At 54.1% G+C, this 12,431-nt stretch overlaps 1 protein-coding gene across 1 annotated transcript; it reads right to left on the reverse strand.

The window, feature by feature from the left end:
- Positions 1-1,606: 1,606 nt before the first annotated feature.
- On the reverse strand, positions 1,607-12,004 carry dlc (deltaC). The gene is made up of 9 exons (XM_088911651.1): positions 11,680-12,004; positions 11,300-11,539; positions 11,120-11,177; positions 10,313-10,570; positions 8,949-9,310; positions 7,214-7,430; positions 4,672-5,347; positions 3,404-3,518; positions 1,607-2,700 (listed from the first exon to the last, which is right to left on the reverse strand). The coding sequence occupies exons 1-9, from the start codon at positions 11,728-11,730 to the stop codon at positions 2,695-2,697; spliced, it is 1,983 nt and encodes a 660-aa protein (XP_088767777.1). The 5' UTR covers positions 11,731-12,004; the 3' UTR covers positions 1,607-2,694.
- Between the last annotated feature and the right edge of the window lie 427 nt (positions 12,005-12,431).

Raw genomic sequence — 12,431 nt, forward strand, 5'->3', positions numbered from 1 at the left:
AGTAGAGGCCTGGTTCAGCTCGAATTGAAGCGAACACTTCCAGTCCCAGAATTCCCACATCTGCCAGAATCAGAACAGCTTCCAGTCCCACGGAGGAGGAAACTCAATAGAGCCGCGGTCTCTCGCCCAGTAAAGGCCCTGCCACGTGTCCAGAGGGCCTAACAGCAGGTGCAGGGCTGTTGTGACCAGCCGCTTTTACTCAAGCTGGGCTTGGGGACGCGTTACAAGCCCGACTGAACTCCGGCGAGCGAGGTGGTGAATATGCACACTGGACAGCAGATATTCCTCACTGGAGACCGTGCACAGACAAGGAGCAACAAGCATGCTGATCAAAGGTCTTCATACACATCGCTGGTTTCTTTAGCCGGGGGTAACCCCTGTATCGAATGCAACATGGGGAATTATTGTCCCTGTTAACACTTATACCCTGAGAAGAGTTTAAATGTTTTCATACAGAGTCCTTGAAAGCAAGGAAAAAAAAACTTTACAAATTAGCAATACAAATTTTCACAGTACTGTGAAAAACTCACCATTTGCCAAGTCATGTTTTTTAGGGTCATGAAACAGTCCTGAGGTTTCGGGAAACGCACATGGGATTGTGGTCCTGGAGCTCTGCCAGGGTTCGAGAGAGAGTTCAGCTTGGTACCAGTCCAAGGCCTGACGCAGAATACAAGGTAAGAGCTCAGTCCCCAGAGTGTAGAGAAGAGCAACCAGATGTGCTCACGCACTGAAAGGAATTGTCCCACACTGACAACCTCTTCAGTCTGAGCTGAGGGGATCACAAAGGACCCGTTTCAGGCTGCAAAGTCCTCAAAGACACAGTCAACCCAATGAGCTCAGAGTCAGCAGTGTAACCGGAAGACGCAAGTGGAAACTGCATTTGAAACCGAGAACAGCAGGTATATCTTTACGCCAAGGATGGTAGGTGTCTGCAACAACAACCACCATGTTGTCAGTCTATACCCCAGCTTCCTTCTGAAATTAGAAAACAAGCACAGTAGAAGGGACAAATGCCCGTCACCTTTCTCATATTCGTGTATCCGAAGACAGTCAATCAAACACCTGTTCATACATCTAACCTCTTCTTTCGGTTTCGGGTCGCAGGGGAGCCGGAACCCGTCCCAGCAAGCAACAGGCACAGGGCAGGGTACACCCTGGACAGGACGCTAGTCCTTCGCTAGAGACACATACGCACCTCAGGCCTCATTCAAACCTTCACAGAGCGTAAACACGCACGCTTTGCAGCCCAGTGTGGTTTCAAACCAAAGGAGGACCGAGTTGTGTGACTACAAGTGAAACGCCAACCTGTTTGTCTGTTACTGGACTCCAGGTCGCTGAAGGAAAAGGAACTGCACTTCCTCGGACAAACAAGAGACGCTGACAGTCCACTTCCTCCACAGCACCACAAACCAATCATTAATAAAATATATATTGCATTGTATTTGTTTCCATTTAAATGCATTCTCAAGCTGCACAGTAAGTTTTCACACAATTCCATCGCCATCATTAAGCCAGAACACTTGTGCCATCTTAATTCCTATTAATTGTGTAGGACGTTTTGGAAGGCCATCGATCTCATTCAGTACTCACAGAAAACAGACTATCCTTTCTTGTTTTTCGGTTTATTTTGGAAAAAATATAGATTTCTCAGTTTCTGAACATAATAGGCACATAACATAGACATATATACACAATTCTCTTTATAAATACACCGTATTTACAAAAAAATTAAATTATATAGTAAAGATATATCCAGGCTTTTGTACACATTGCATTGTTAAATTAGAAAAATAAAAAGAAATGCAAAAAAAAAGGAACAAAAGATGCTTTTCAAACGAAGAAGAACAAAATGGAAAAAAAATTCAAGTCCTTCATTCTGCAGGGAACAAAACTGGGGTTCAGCAGGGTATCGAAACTCGCTGCGTACACGCGCTAAAAAACGTCAATCATTAAGGTATTAAAAAAACATACAAAAATATTCAATTATTTCAGTGTTAAAAAATAGTACCTTTCTTCTCCAACCAATATTTCGTGGTGTGAATTATTTTGTCACACACACTCTTTAAAAAAAAAAAATCAGGCACTTATTTGAACCCTGGGTGCGATCTTGAATCTGCGGGACCTGCAGCCGTGGAGCAGCGCGCGACTCTGCTCGTGCAACCCGCCCCTTACCAGCCCCCCCCACCCTGACTCGCGATCCGGGGGGGGACAGAGGGGGCTCGAGACAGGAAAGGTACTGTCCGTGACTGAAACCAGCCCCCCGTGCGCAGAGACGCACTCTTCCGCAGTTCACTTTCACACAGGTACTGGCAAAAAAAAAAAAAAGGTCCTGCCTTTTTACTTGGAAAAAAATCATTGGTTCTCCGCATTATTTGTGGAATGTTTCAATGCTAAAAAAAAAAAAGATTGAAAAAAAGAATAGAAAAAATATGTAGTGCAAATATCTTCCGGCTAGTTCTTCACTATAGCCTCCTCTCCTCCCAGACAGTCCGAAGTATTTTCAACATACAGGAAAAAAAATTCTTCTTTCAAGACCAGTGTCAAAAGTAGTCCGTTTCCAAACGAGCAGCATGAATAAATATTAAATAGATAAAGATATAATATATTCTCTCTTAAAATTCTTTCCAATTGTCCGTTAAGAATGTAAACTTGTGCGGGCACGGCGCGGCGCTCCATAGCTCGGAATACTGTTGCTCAAACCTGAGGAAACACAAGAGACAAGGCAGAGCCGCAGTTAGGACATGAACCGAAACCACAGCCGCAAAGGCATCGGCTGAAATCCGAACCCTTTCCCACTAATCCAGCATTCCCGGCACGCTCTGATCTCGAGGTCAGAAGTGCTGTCCACATTTCCCCAGGTCCCTCAAGACCTCGAGTTACCGTCTGCTGCAGCTTCTCCCTCGGACATTCATCACATTCAGCCTCAATTTCCTTTCCTACACGGCCCGTACGCTCGGACCGGACCGGACTGGACGGACCGGTCAGATTGCGTGTCCGCATTGGTCGGCGCTCTGTCCGAGACGCTAGGTGTTTCTAGCCTGCGATCCCTCCCTGTCCTGCACCGCACACCAATGAAGAACGACAGCTTGGCCAGTTTCCAGAGGGCTCAGGCCTCACTGCTGTGGCAGGAGCAAGGGCTGAGGACCCACTGAGCCTCTGCTCCCTGTGCACGCGCGCACACACACACACAAGACAGATCCTTGGCCTCCTTCAAGACACGGCTGACAGATCCTGCGATCCGTTAGTCACTCACAACCCGCGGGGCCCCAACAGCCTTTTCCCGTTTGGAAATTGGGCATTACCCTCCGGTGAGCAGAGCTCTTATTGGAAGGAGCAGGCAGCACTGCGCCGCGCCGCCTGGCCTCCCGGGGTCAAGGCAGAGGGAACGAGAGGAAATCCTTACCTCAGTAGCGAAGATGCACTGTTCCATCTGCTCGGGGATGATGTAGACCGGGTGGTACAGGCTGTCCTTCTGGAAGCTCAGCGGTGGGACAGAGATGATGTGCTCTGATTTCTTCCTGCATGGGAAAGCCCAACAGAAGAAAGACGCATGAGAAACCGTGTCTGTATAAATCTCAAAATGGGACAACGGGACAGGATGGCAAAAGACAGTTCTCTCTGTTGCAGGTATGCTTCAAAATTGACTTTGGTCAGCATCTGGGCCCCCCCCCGTTTCAGTACTGGTCTTTACTAGATCTGTACCTGAGGTGACCTGGACACTTAGCACAATTTCTCATGCCAGCTTCAAAGGGAAAACTCTGGCTTTTAGGACTTGCGTTGACAGTCTTGAATAAGATGTGTCCCTGATCAACAGAGGCGATAGATACGAGAGCAACCACAAGACTGCACAAGCAGCATGCTTCTGGATATCTATCTGTACATCAGCAGCAGACAATACATCCTTTTGTTTTAACTCGCATCTCTCTTAGGAACAGTTAGGCTTTTATTACGTCTCTATAACTCATGCGATGAATTCCCTCCTACATCAGTGAAGAGCAGCTCCTACAAGCCGCGACCTGCGTGTAGCCACTGACAGCCAACAGAGCACAGGCCTGCGTGTGCAGCTCCGAGCCTCCCTGTGCCAGGCAGCCTGCCTGCCGAGACCACTGCCTGGCAGCCTGCCTGCCGAGACCACTGCCTGGCAGCCTCTTCAAGGACACGCGCACAGCCAGGCTGCAGGCTCCTACACCATGTCCTCACTCACGCCGAGCAGACAGCAGCCTGCCAGCTTTTAACCCTCAGGAGCACCACCTGCGTGTCCAGAAACTCCCCTGGACCAGTATTTTTGGTCACTTTCTTTAGGGCATCCTTTTAAATTCCCAGATTATTTTCAGGTCTCCTGGGTTTGTTTACAGCTGCAGGTCTTTCTTTTGATCTGATTAAAAGGGGGAGGGGGGGGATATTCATTTATTCCACTTGTTTAGAAGTGGATTAAATCACCGAGCAGTCAGAGACTGGGGAGAAAGTCAGGAGACGAACCTGGTACCACGAAAGACTCGGCAGGGAAGCAGGTGTTCTAGACAGCACAAAAACCCAAATTTAAAGAACCCTCCCCAGCCTGCAGAACATGAAGCCAGCACGATCCGAAACGGCAGAACCCGAGCCGGAGAGCACCCAGAGGCCCGCGGAGAGGAAAGGGGAAGAGCGATGCCGACGTGCAGGAACACTTACAGGTCGAACTTGCTTTTGGGGAGAGGCTGCTCGTCCGCCAGGTTGTATCCCACGAGCTTCTGCTTGTACCCCGCCTTGTCGCCGAGGCCCTCGGAGCTCAGCTCGGCGTCCTTGTTGGAGACCTTGTAGGGGCCGCCGGGGATGAGGAAGGCCTCCTTCTCCCGCGAGTAGGGCGCCAGGTTGTTGATGGGGTCCAGGCCGCTGCGGGCGGCCGCCGCGCCCTTGGCCTTCTGGTGCAGGCGCATCTGCCGCAGGACCATGGCCGTGGCGCAGACCACCAGCGCCAGCGTGAGCAGCCCCAGGGTGAAGGAGATGGCCAGGGCGACGGGGAAGGGCCTGCGCGCCGGCCCCGGAGGGGTGGGCTTGAGGCTGAACTCGCAGCGGGAGCCCATGAAGCCCGGGGGGCACTGGCACACGGGGCCGGTGAAGTGGGTGTAGCAGGTGCCGCCGTTCTGGCAGGGGTAGGCGGCGCAGGCGTCGGCGCGCACGCTGCAGTCCTTGCCCGTGTAGCCCAGGGTGCAGGTGCAGGTGTAGTCGTTGATGCCATCCACGCAGGTGCCGCTGTTCCGGCAGGGGCTGCGGGCGCAGTCGTCAATGTTGGTCTCGCAGCGGGCGCCCGTGAAGCCCGCCCGGCACCGGCACAGCATGCTGTGGCCCAGGTCCAGGCAGTGACCGCCTAGAGGGGTGAAGGAACAAGGGTCAGCAGGGGCAGCGTGCCAGCCTGTCTCCCAGCAATCCCCACACAGGCCGACAAGCTCGGTGTTCGCGCCGTGCAGCAAGCACTCTGCCTGACGGGAGCCCCGAGTACAGGTACAGGCCGGGGGGAGACTCGGCTTGTAGCCACCCTGGCCACAGCACTGAGGGACCTGGAAAGAGGGTACGAGACTGGGGGAATGTCCAATAACAACTGTTGGCAGGCTAAGTGCGCATTTTAAAACAAGCCGCAAACCTGTGTGGTCACTTTGCACTCTGGAGGGGAGCGAGGAGCAAGAACACAAGAGTCCAGAAAACTGGCTGTAAATGCAGTTGAATGCAAAAGGAGAAATCACCCCCGATGTCGGTTACCAACTGTAACGTCAATGGCCACCTGCCTGCTGTAAAAGTGCGATTTCCTCCAGTGAAACTAGGGATTTTCAGCAAATACAAAAGAATGGTGGCTTCGGCATCTCAAGGCATGTTTATGCATTCTGTTGTAAACTCCCTGCACACATCTGCGCATGGACTGGAACACGCACGGAAAGCTCTGCTATTTTAAAACAAGTAGCCTGTGGGTGTGCAATGCAACACCTAGCTGAGGGTGGACTTGAGCAAGGAGTAAACACAGCCGCTTGTGCAAAAGGATGCCGTGCGTGGGCTTCCAACACTTCCAGTACCACTGGGGAGCGAGGACGTCGGTCAAAAGAATGAGGACGCGCAGAAGAGACTGTGTGCAGAGTACCGCACGAGTCTCTTCTCCGAAGAGAAGCTTGGAACAGAGGCCTCATGCTCTTGAGAGGCTCATCACCTGCATTGGGGCGGCTGCGCAGCTCAGTGGCGCCTTGCTTTGCACACATGTCACGACTCCTCTACCTCTGCCTACAATCACTGCTCCAATTCTGCCCGAGGGCCCCAGCGAGGGCGACATGCACTGTCTCCCAGCACAGGTTATTAAATTACTCCAGGTGCCAATATCAACAAAGCCGATTATATCTCTTATCTGCTCCTCCCCCAGTCTGGGAGTTATCCATTTACAGACACACTATTTATGCTAAAGGATCTCTCCCATGATGAGCATGGGGTGCCAATTTTGGTATCTCATCTCTTTCCTTCATGCCTGATGTAGAATCCCTGCACAGAAATGGATGTTTTGTCACAGAAGAACAGTTAACTGAAAAGGCACGATTTCAGGAGTGTATGCAGTCTTAATGCCCCTGTTGAACTCTCAGAACCTCAGAAGGGGCATTTAGGACGGATAAAAAAAAAGGACTGCCTTGCACAAAGGGCAGTGGGAGTGTGGAACAAGACCCCACTCTCCAACAATGCCAATTTGAAACGCTTATCTGGCCCTCCACGATTGGAGTATGTGTAAAGCTTCCCTCACTTGTCCTCTATAACAAATCGTGACCCAAAACTGCCCCAGCTCCAAAAAATGGAGGAATTTCTCTTTGTTGGGAAATGAGCAATTTCCACTTGAAAGTCAAGTCTTGCAACTGGGAAACTGTTGTTGCATCACTGCGTATTTAAGTAATTCCACTGGTCAAATGCTTCATAATAAGTTCCTTCTGTTGCTGCACACAAACCATAACACAAGCCAGACGTCTGCGAAAACACTCCTCTTGAGCCTCTCTCTCGTCTCTGCGGGGGGGGCGCACACACACACGTCGCCCAATGACGAAAGCACCGAGCACGAAGTTTAAAGGCCAAATAAGTGACATACAAGTTGAAAAACTAAAGCCATAGGCATTATTGCCTCATGGGGCAATCTGGACATTCCGCCCTGTCCCGCGCTTCGGTCTGTGCGGCAGCAGCTCTCTTTTGGGGGGGGTGGGGGGGTGTCACTCACCGTTGGCGCAGGGGCTGTGGCTGCAGCGGTCGATCTTCTTCTCGCAGTTGGAGCCCATGTAGCCGGGCGGGCAGCGGCACGAGTACCCGCCCGCCGCCTTCTCCACGCAGGTCCCCCCATTGAAGCAGGGCCCGTCGGCGCAGGTCATGGCGCTGATCTCGCAGTTCTTGCCGTAGAAGCCCTGGGGGCAGGTGCAGGAGTAGTCGTTCTCCAGGTCCTGGAGGGGAGAGACCGGCTTAGCTTGACATTCCTGCACCCCCTGACCCCTGACCTCCGACCCCTTTTTAAATGCTGCAAAACGGAACACTGGCGCAAGGCTTTCCTAAGGGTCTGAGCCAGCCCCTGTGTTCACCCCCTCTCGGCCCTGGGCAAGCACGTTCGAGCTGCAGCTGTCGGACAGATGCCAGGAGCTGCGCCGATGAAGACCGCTCTCGAAATGGCTCTTACTAACTCTTTCCTCTGACATGGGGGACACGTTTCATTTGGGGCTTTAAAAAAAAAAATCAGGGTAACATTTTCGATTAAATCCCCCTTTTAAGTACTTCTTAAAAAATATATATAGACGCATTAATGATGGTGTTGCATTACCAATTAGCAAATCAATTAACAGTGCAGTGATAATTGCGCTCCACTGTAGTATTCGGTTTTAGTTATAAAGCATTAATATTAGTTACAACACAATTAATAATGCTAAAAAAAATCAGTGCATTCAAATATTATAGAATTCGTATTAAATATGTTGCATGAGCACTTAAACAGTTACTAAGCTCATATTAATTGCTATTTAAAGTATAGCTTTCACCTGTAGGACGTCACGATGGCATACGAATAGATTGTCATTACTGAGCGCAGAAACTGCGGCGAGACATTTCAAGCACAACCCGAAAGCAGGAGCTGTGCCTGCAGCCTCTCTGCACGGGCGATGAGACGGTTACCGAGATCACGTCAAAATGTGCCGTTTCAAGGGCGGCTCAGAGCATCTCTGCTTCTATGAGCGAGTTCTGCATGGTCAGCACCAGAACTAAAACACGGTTCTGAAGTCCCTGCACTGCTCCTGGCGCTCATCCTCACGAGGACGAAGCGTCAGCACAGACGTCTTCACTCGCAAAGCATTGAAACTCTATTAAAGCAGAGGTACAAAGAGCACGCAAAAAGGAGCCAGCTTAAAACAGAGATGCGCTTTTTAAAAATGCGGCACATTGCGTGTCTTACAGGATATTGTGCCGTCTTATACACTCGGTTTGTTACCATCTCAAAAAGTTCAAACTTGATGCACAAACGAGAACGGGAGCCAGCGGCCCTCGCGTCTTCAGCTAGCCATCTCTGCGTTATCGATTTGCTCGACTGATCGGGGGGGGGGGGGGGGAACGACCGCCGGTCCGAGAGGCGCGCGCGGGAAGCGCTCTCCCCGGCCGGTGACGCGCAGCCGCGTTCTCGCGCCCTTCGCCCCGGACTCTCGCATGCCTGCGGTCTCTCTTTTCCCGGGACCCCCCCCACCCACCCCCGTCGGGACCGGCCGACAAAAACAAACCTTCCAGCGGGCTCGCGTTTTCACTCGCCCGACCTGAGTTAAAAAAATGGAGAAACGGGCAACAGACCGAGTGTCTCAGGCAGCACGGAGTCCCGCTAGAAGAGCGCCGCCCTCTCAAGGGCCAGGCTGGGTATGAGCACGACCCGGGAGCGCGGGGACCGAGCGGCGACCTGCCGGACGGGAGGCAGGGACACGAGGACTCACGTTGCAGCTGCCGCCGTTCTTGCAGGGGTTGCTGTCGCACTCGTTGGTCTCCATCTCGCAGTTGGTGCCGCTGAAGCCCGGCCGGCAGGCGCAGGTGTAGCTGCCCTGGCCCGTGTTGGTGCAGGTGGCGCCGTTGAGGCACGGCCGGTGGTTGGTGCAGTAGTTGAGGTCCTGGTTGCAGAACAGGCCGCCCCAGCCCTCCAGGCAGTGGCACTGCCAGGGCTGCCCGCAGGTGCCGTGCAGACAGCCGGGGTAGCGCACGCACTCGTCGCACAGGCGGCCCTGCCAGCCCAGCCGGCACTTGCACTCTCCTGGGGACTCGCAGTATCCGTGCTTCTCGCTGCAGCCAGACAGGCAGATGGCTGTTTAAATTGGGGGGGGGGGGGAGGAAAAAAAAGAAAGCAGGGGTAGAATTAGTATGGTTACCCCTCCCAAACGCCACCCCCCCGCTCCGGAGCTCGCCGAGCGCCGGGCCGGGCAGCTGGCGGGGGACACAAAGGGAACACATGTCGCCGTCTTTCACGCCAGGCCGCGCGCGTTAAGCCCCAGCGCGTGCCTCTGTCCCACCACGCGCTGTGCGCCCATTGTCGGGCGGAACAAAAGGGCGCGAGCGAGCGTACCAGGACGATTTGGGGGCGGGGGGAACTCAACCCGAGGGAGAGCTGTTGACCCTTCTGCATCTATAACAACCAGCGCCGTGGGGTTTTTTTTTCCCCGGAGGGGGGTGTGTGTGTGTGTGTGGGGGGGGGGGGGGTTAGAGATTTCTAGGCAACGCGTGACCCCCCTCCGCCTCTCCCCGCCCTCGCTATTGTAAGCGCCTGGGTACCGACCAGAGGGCCAGATGAACCCCCACTTTCAAGCTTAAAATTTGTTAAAATTAACTCCCCCGCCTCTATCTGAATACGGGCAGCGGGCGCGTCAGGCTGCGACAGGATGCGCTTTCCACCGAGCGAGCTCCGTGCGACGAGGCGCACCCCCCTTTCAGACGAGCTCGTGTTGATCTGCGGGGTTCGGGTAACAACGCCCCCCCGTTGTGCATCTTAAACCCCTGTTCTAAGTAAGGCACGCGGCTCGCTTGCTCTCGCTTTCAAAGGGTCCCGCTCCCCACAGCCACGGTGACGCAAGTGGCCACCGAGTCCACGAGCCCGTCTCCGCGCGCTGCCACGGCCACGCAGAAGTACGGCGGTCTTAACGCCTGTCGTGGGCAAAGCGTGACGTCCGCCGTCAGGACCGACCTGCTGGATCAGCTCCACGCCGCCCCAGCAGGGCCACAGCAACCCTGGGGCCGCCACCGCGTCCTGGGTCGAATACGAGCGACCGGCTTCGACACCGGGGGTGAATATCACGGTGGCGGAGGTACTTACGCTCCGAGCAGTATTCGCCCCTCCAGCCGGCCAGACAGGCGCGGTTGCCGGCCTCATCGCAGGTGTAGTGCCCGAAGGTGTCGTTGCGAGGGCGGCAGTAGTCGGAGCAGCTCTCTCCGTAGTAGTGCTCGTCGCACACGACGTGGTAGGAGTAGCGCAGCTCGCTCTGCTCCCCGAAGTGCACGTCCTGGGACCAGTCCTCGCCCACGGCCAGCCTGCGGCGCGTGGCCAGGCGGCTGATGAGGTTGGCCGGGTTGTCTGCGTGTGGAGAGAGCGGGCACGGCGTTAGGACCCCCCCGGCAACGCGGGCTTAGAGAAGCCGATAGAAATGACCGATTATTTTCAGTAAAGAATTTCAGCTCAGCCCGTCATCGGCACAAGTGCGGCGAACATCTTCTGCTTTTTGAACACGGGGTTATTTTAGCAGAGGGGAGAAACGCTCTGAGTAAATGATCAGAGAAAACTTACTGGTAAGGTCACTCATGATCAAATTCGGGGTGAAACTGTTGCTGAATGGCTCAAGAGTGTAGGAGTGTAGCGGCAGAACTTATCAACTAGGTAGACGGGTTTAGGTCTGTGCGTTTAGTGATGCCCCGTTTATATATATATAAATAAAATCAGGATTGATACAGAATGTCGGCGTTTCTCCCTTCACGTTACGAACAGGAACCGCCTCTTCGTCAGACCCCCCGAATAACCGGACAGGATGCCGAGAGCATCCGATTTTCACGCGCCCGTCCCGCGGGGGCTCGAGAGCCCGGTCTGCGCGCCCTCTAGCGGGGAGACGCAGGAGCGCCAGTCGCTTACCTGTGGACTGCTCGGGGGACTCGGCGTGCCAGGCCTCAATAATGAGCGAGAAAGTTCCCTAAAGAGGAAAAAAAAAGGACAAGGCGTGAGACACGTTAAGACGCACACAAGGCCCCCCGAGAGACCCACTTCAGCAGCAGCCACGTCCCTTCGCGACCGCGGAGCTGCAGCGATACTCACAGGCCACTTGAAGTGGAAGGGCACGCGGATGGGGGCGCTGCTGGAGATGGCCGGCAGGTCCGCGCGCAGCGTGTCCGTCAGCCCCGTGCCGTAGGTGCAGGGCGGCTCGGGCGAGATGACATCCTGGGAATGCTTCAGGCACACGCGGAAAAACATCTGGCAGTCGCGCGAGCCCCGGCACACGTTCCGGGTGCTGGTGAAGGAGTGAACTTTCAGCTCAAACACGCCGGAGGTGTGTACCTGAACAAAACACACAAACAGGGACAGAAACGCGGGGTCATTGCACTGCGTGGACTGAGCGCTGCGAGGCGGCGAGCTCCGCGTCCTTTTCACTGTCACTAGGGGAAAAGAAAAAAAATCAGGCAGCGTTCAACACTCACCAGACGCGTTGATAACAAGGCGAGAAAACAAGTTAAAAAAAGTAAAGCCATCTTGGGCTCTTATTGGTCCGCTATTGAGCAATAGCAGACGGAAAATAAAGGGGTATCCAGTAATTTTCCAAGTTCGTGTCCGTGCGTCCTCAACAGCAATTAGAACAAGAACGAAAAGTTTTTTTTTTCCCCAAAAAAAAAAATCTTCCCGAGAAATAAATCCCTAAAATCAAGCCCGGTGCGGCGAGAGACGAGGCGGCGAAGGTCTGGGAATGGAGAGCGTCCCTCGGACCCCGGTCAGGCGGCGCTGGCACTTGGACTGTGTTCTGTTTTCGGGAACTGGAGCTCGGCGGCGGTATTTATGCCCCGGCTGGCGGCCCCGCCCCCTTTCACCTCCGGGGGCGGGGCCCTCCGCGGAGAGCAGAGCGGCGCGTGGTCGTCCAAAGGGCACTGATTTTATTTCACGCGCTTAATTGAATAGAGCGCAGTGACTGTGAATCGCGATATAGACACATTTCCACACACGCGCATTTCCACACACACGGGCCGCGTTCGACACCTGCAGCGCCTACCTGCCTGCCTGCCTGCCTGCCTGCCTGCCTGACCGCCTGGCGTCGCAGACGCAGGCGATCGCGGGGCATCAGCAATGCGGGCACCTGTACCAACGACACATTACTGCGCGCTTTCGTTCCAAAGGACGTTTGCACGTTTTGAAGAAGCGCGGTCGCCGCCACACGAGTACTGCGCCTGCACGCAGGACG

This window comes from Atractosteus spatula, chromosome 3, assembly GCF_055471065.1.
Source record: "Atractosteus spatula isolate fAtrSpa1 chromosome 3, fAtrSpa1.hap1, whole genome shotgun sequence".
In the NCBI taxonomy this organism is placed as follows: Eukaryota; Metazoa; Chordata; class Actinopteri; order Semionotiformes; family Lepisosteidae; genus Atractosteus; species Atractosteus spatula.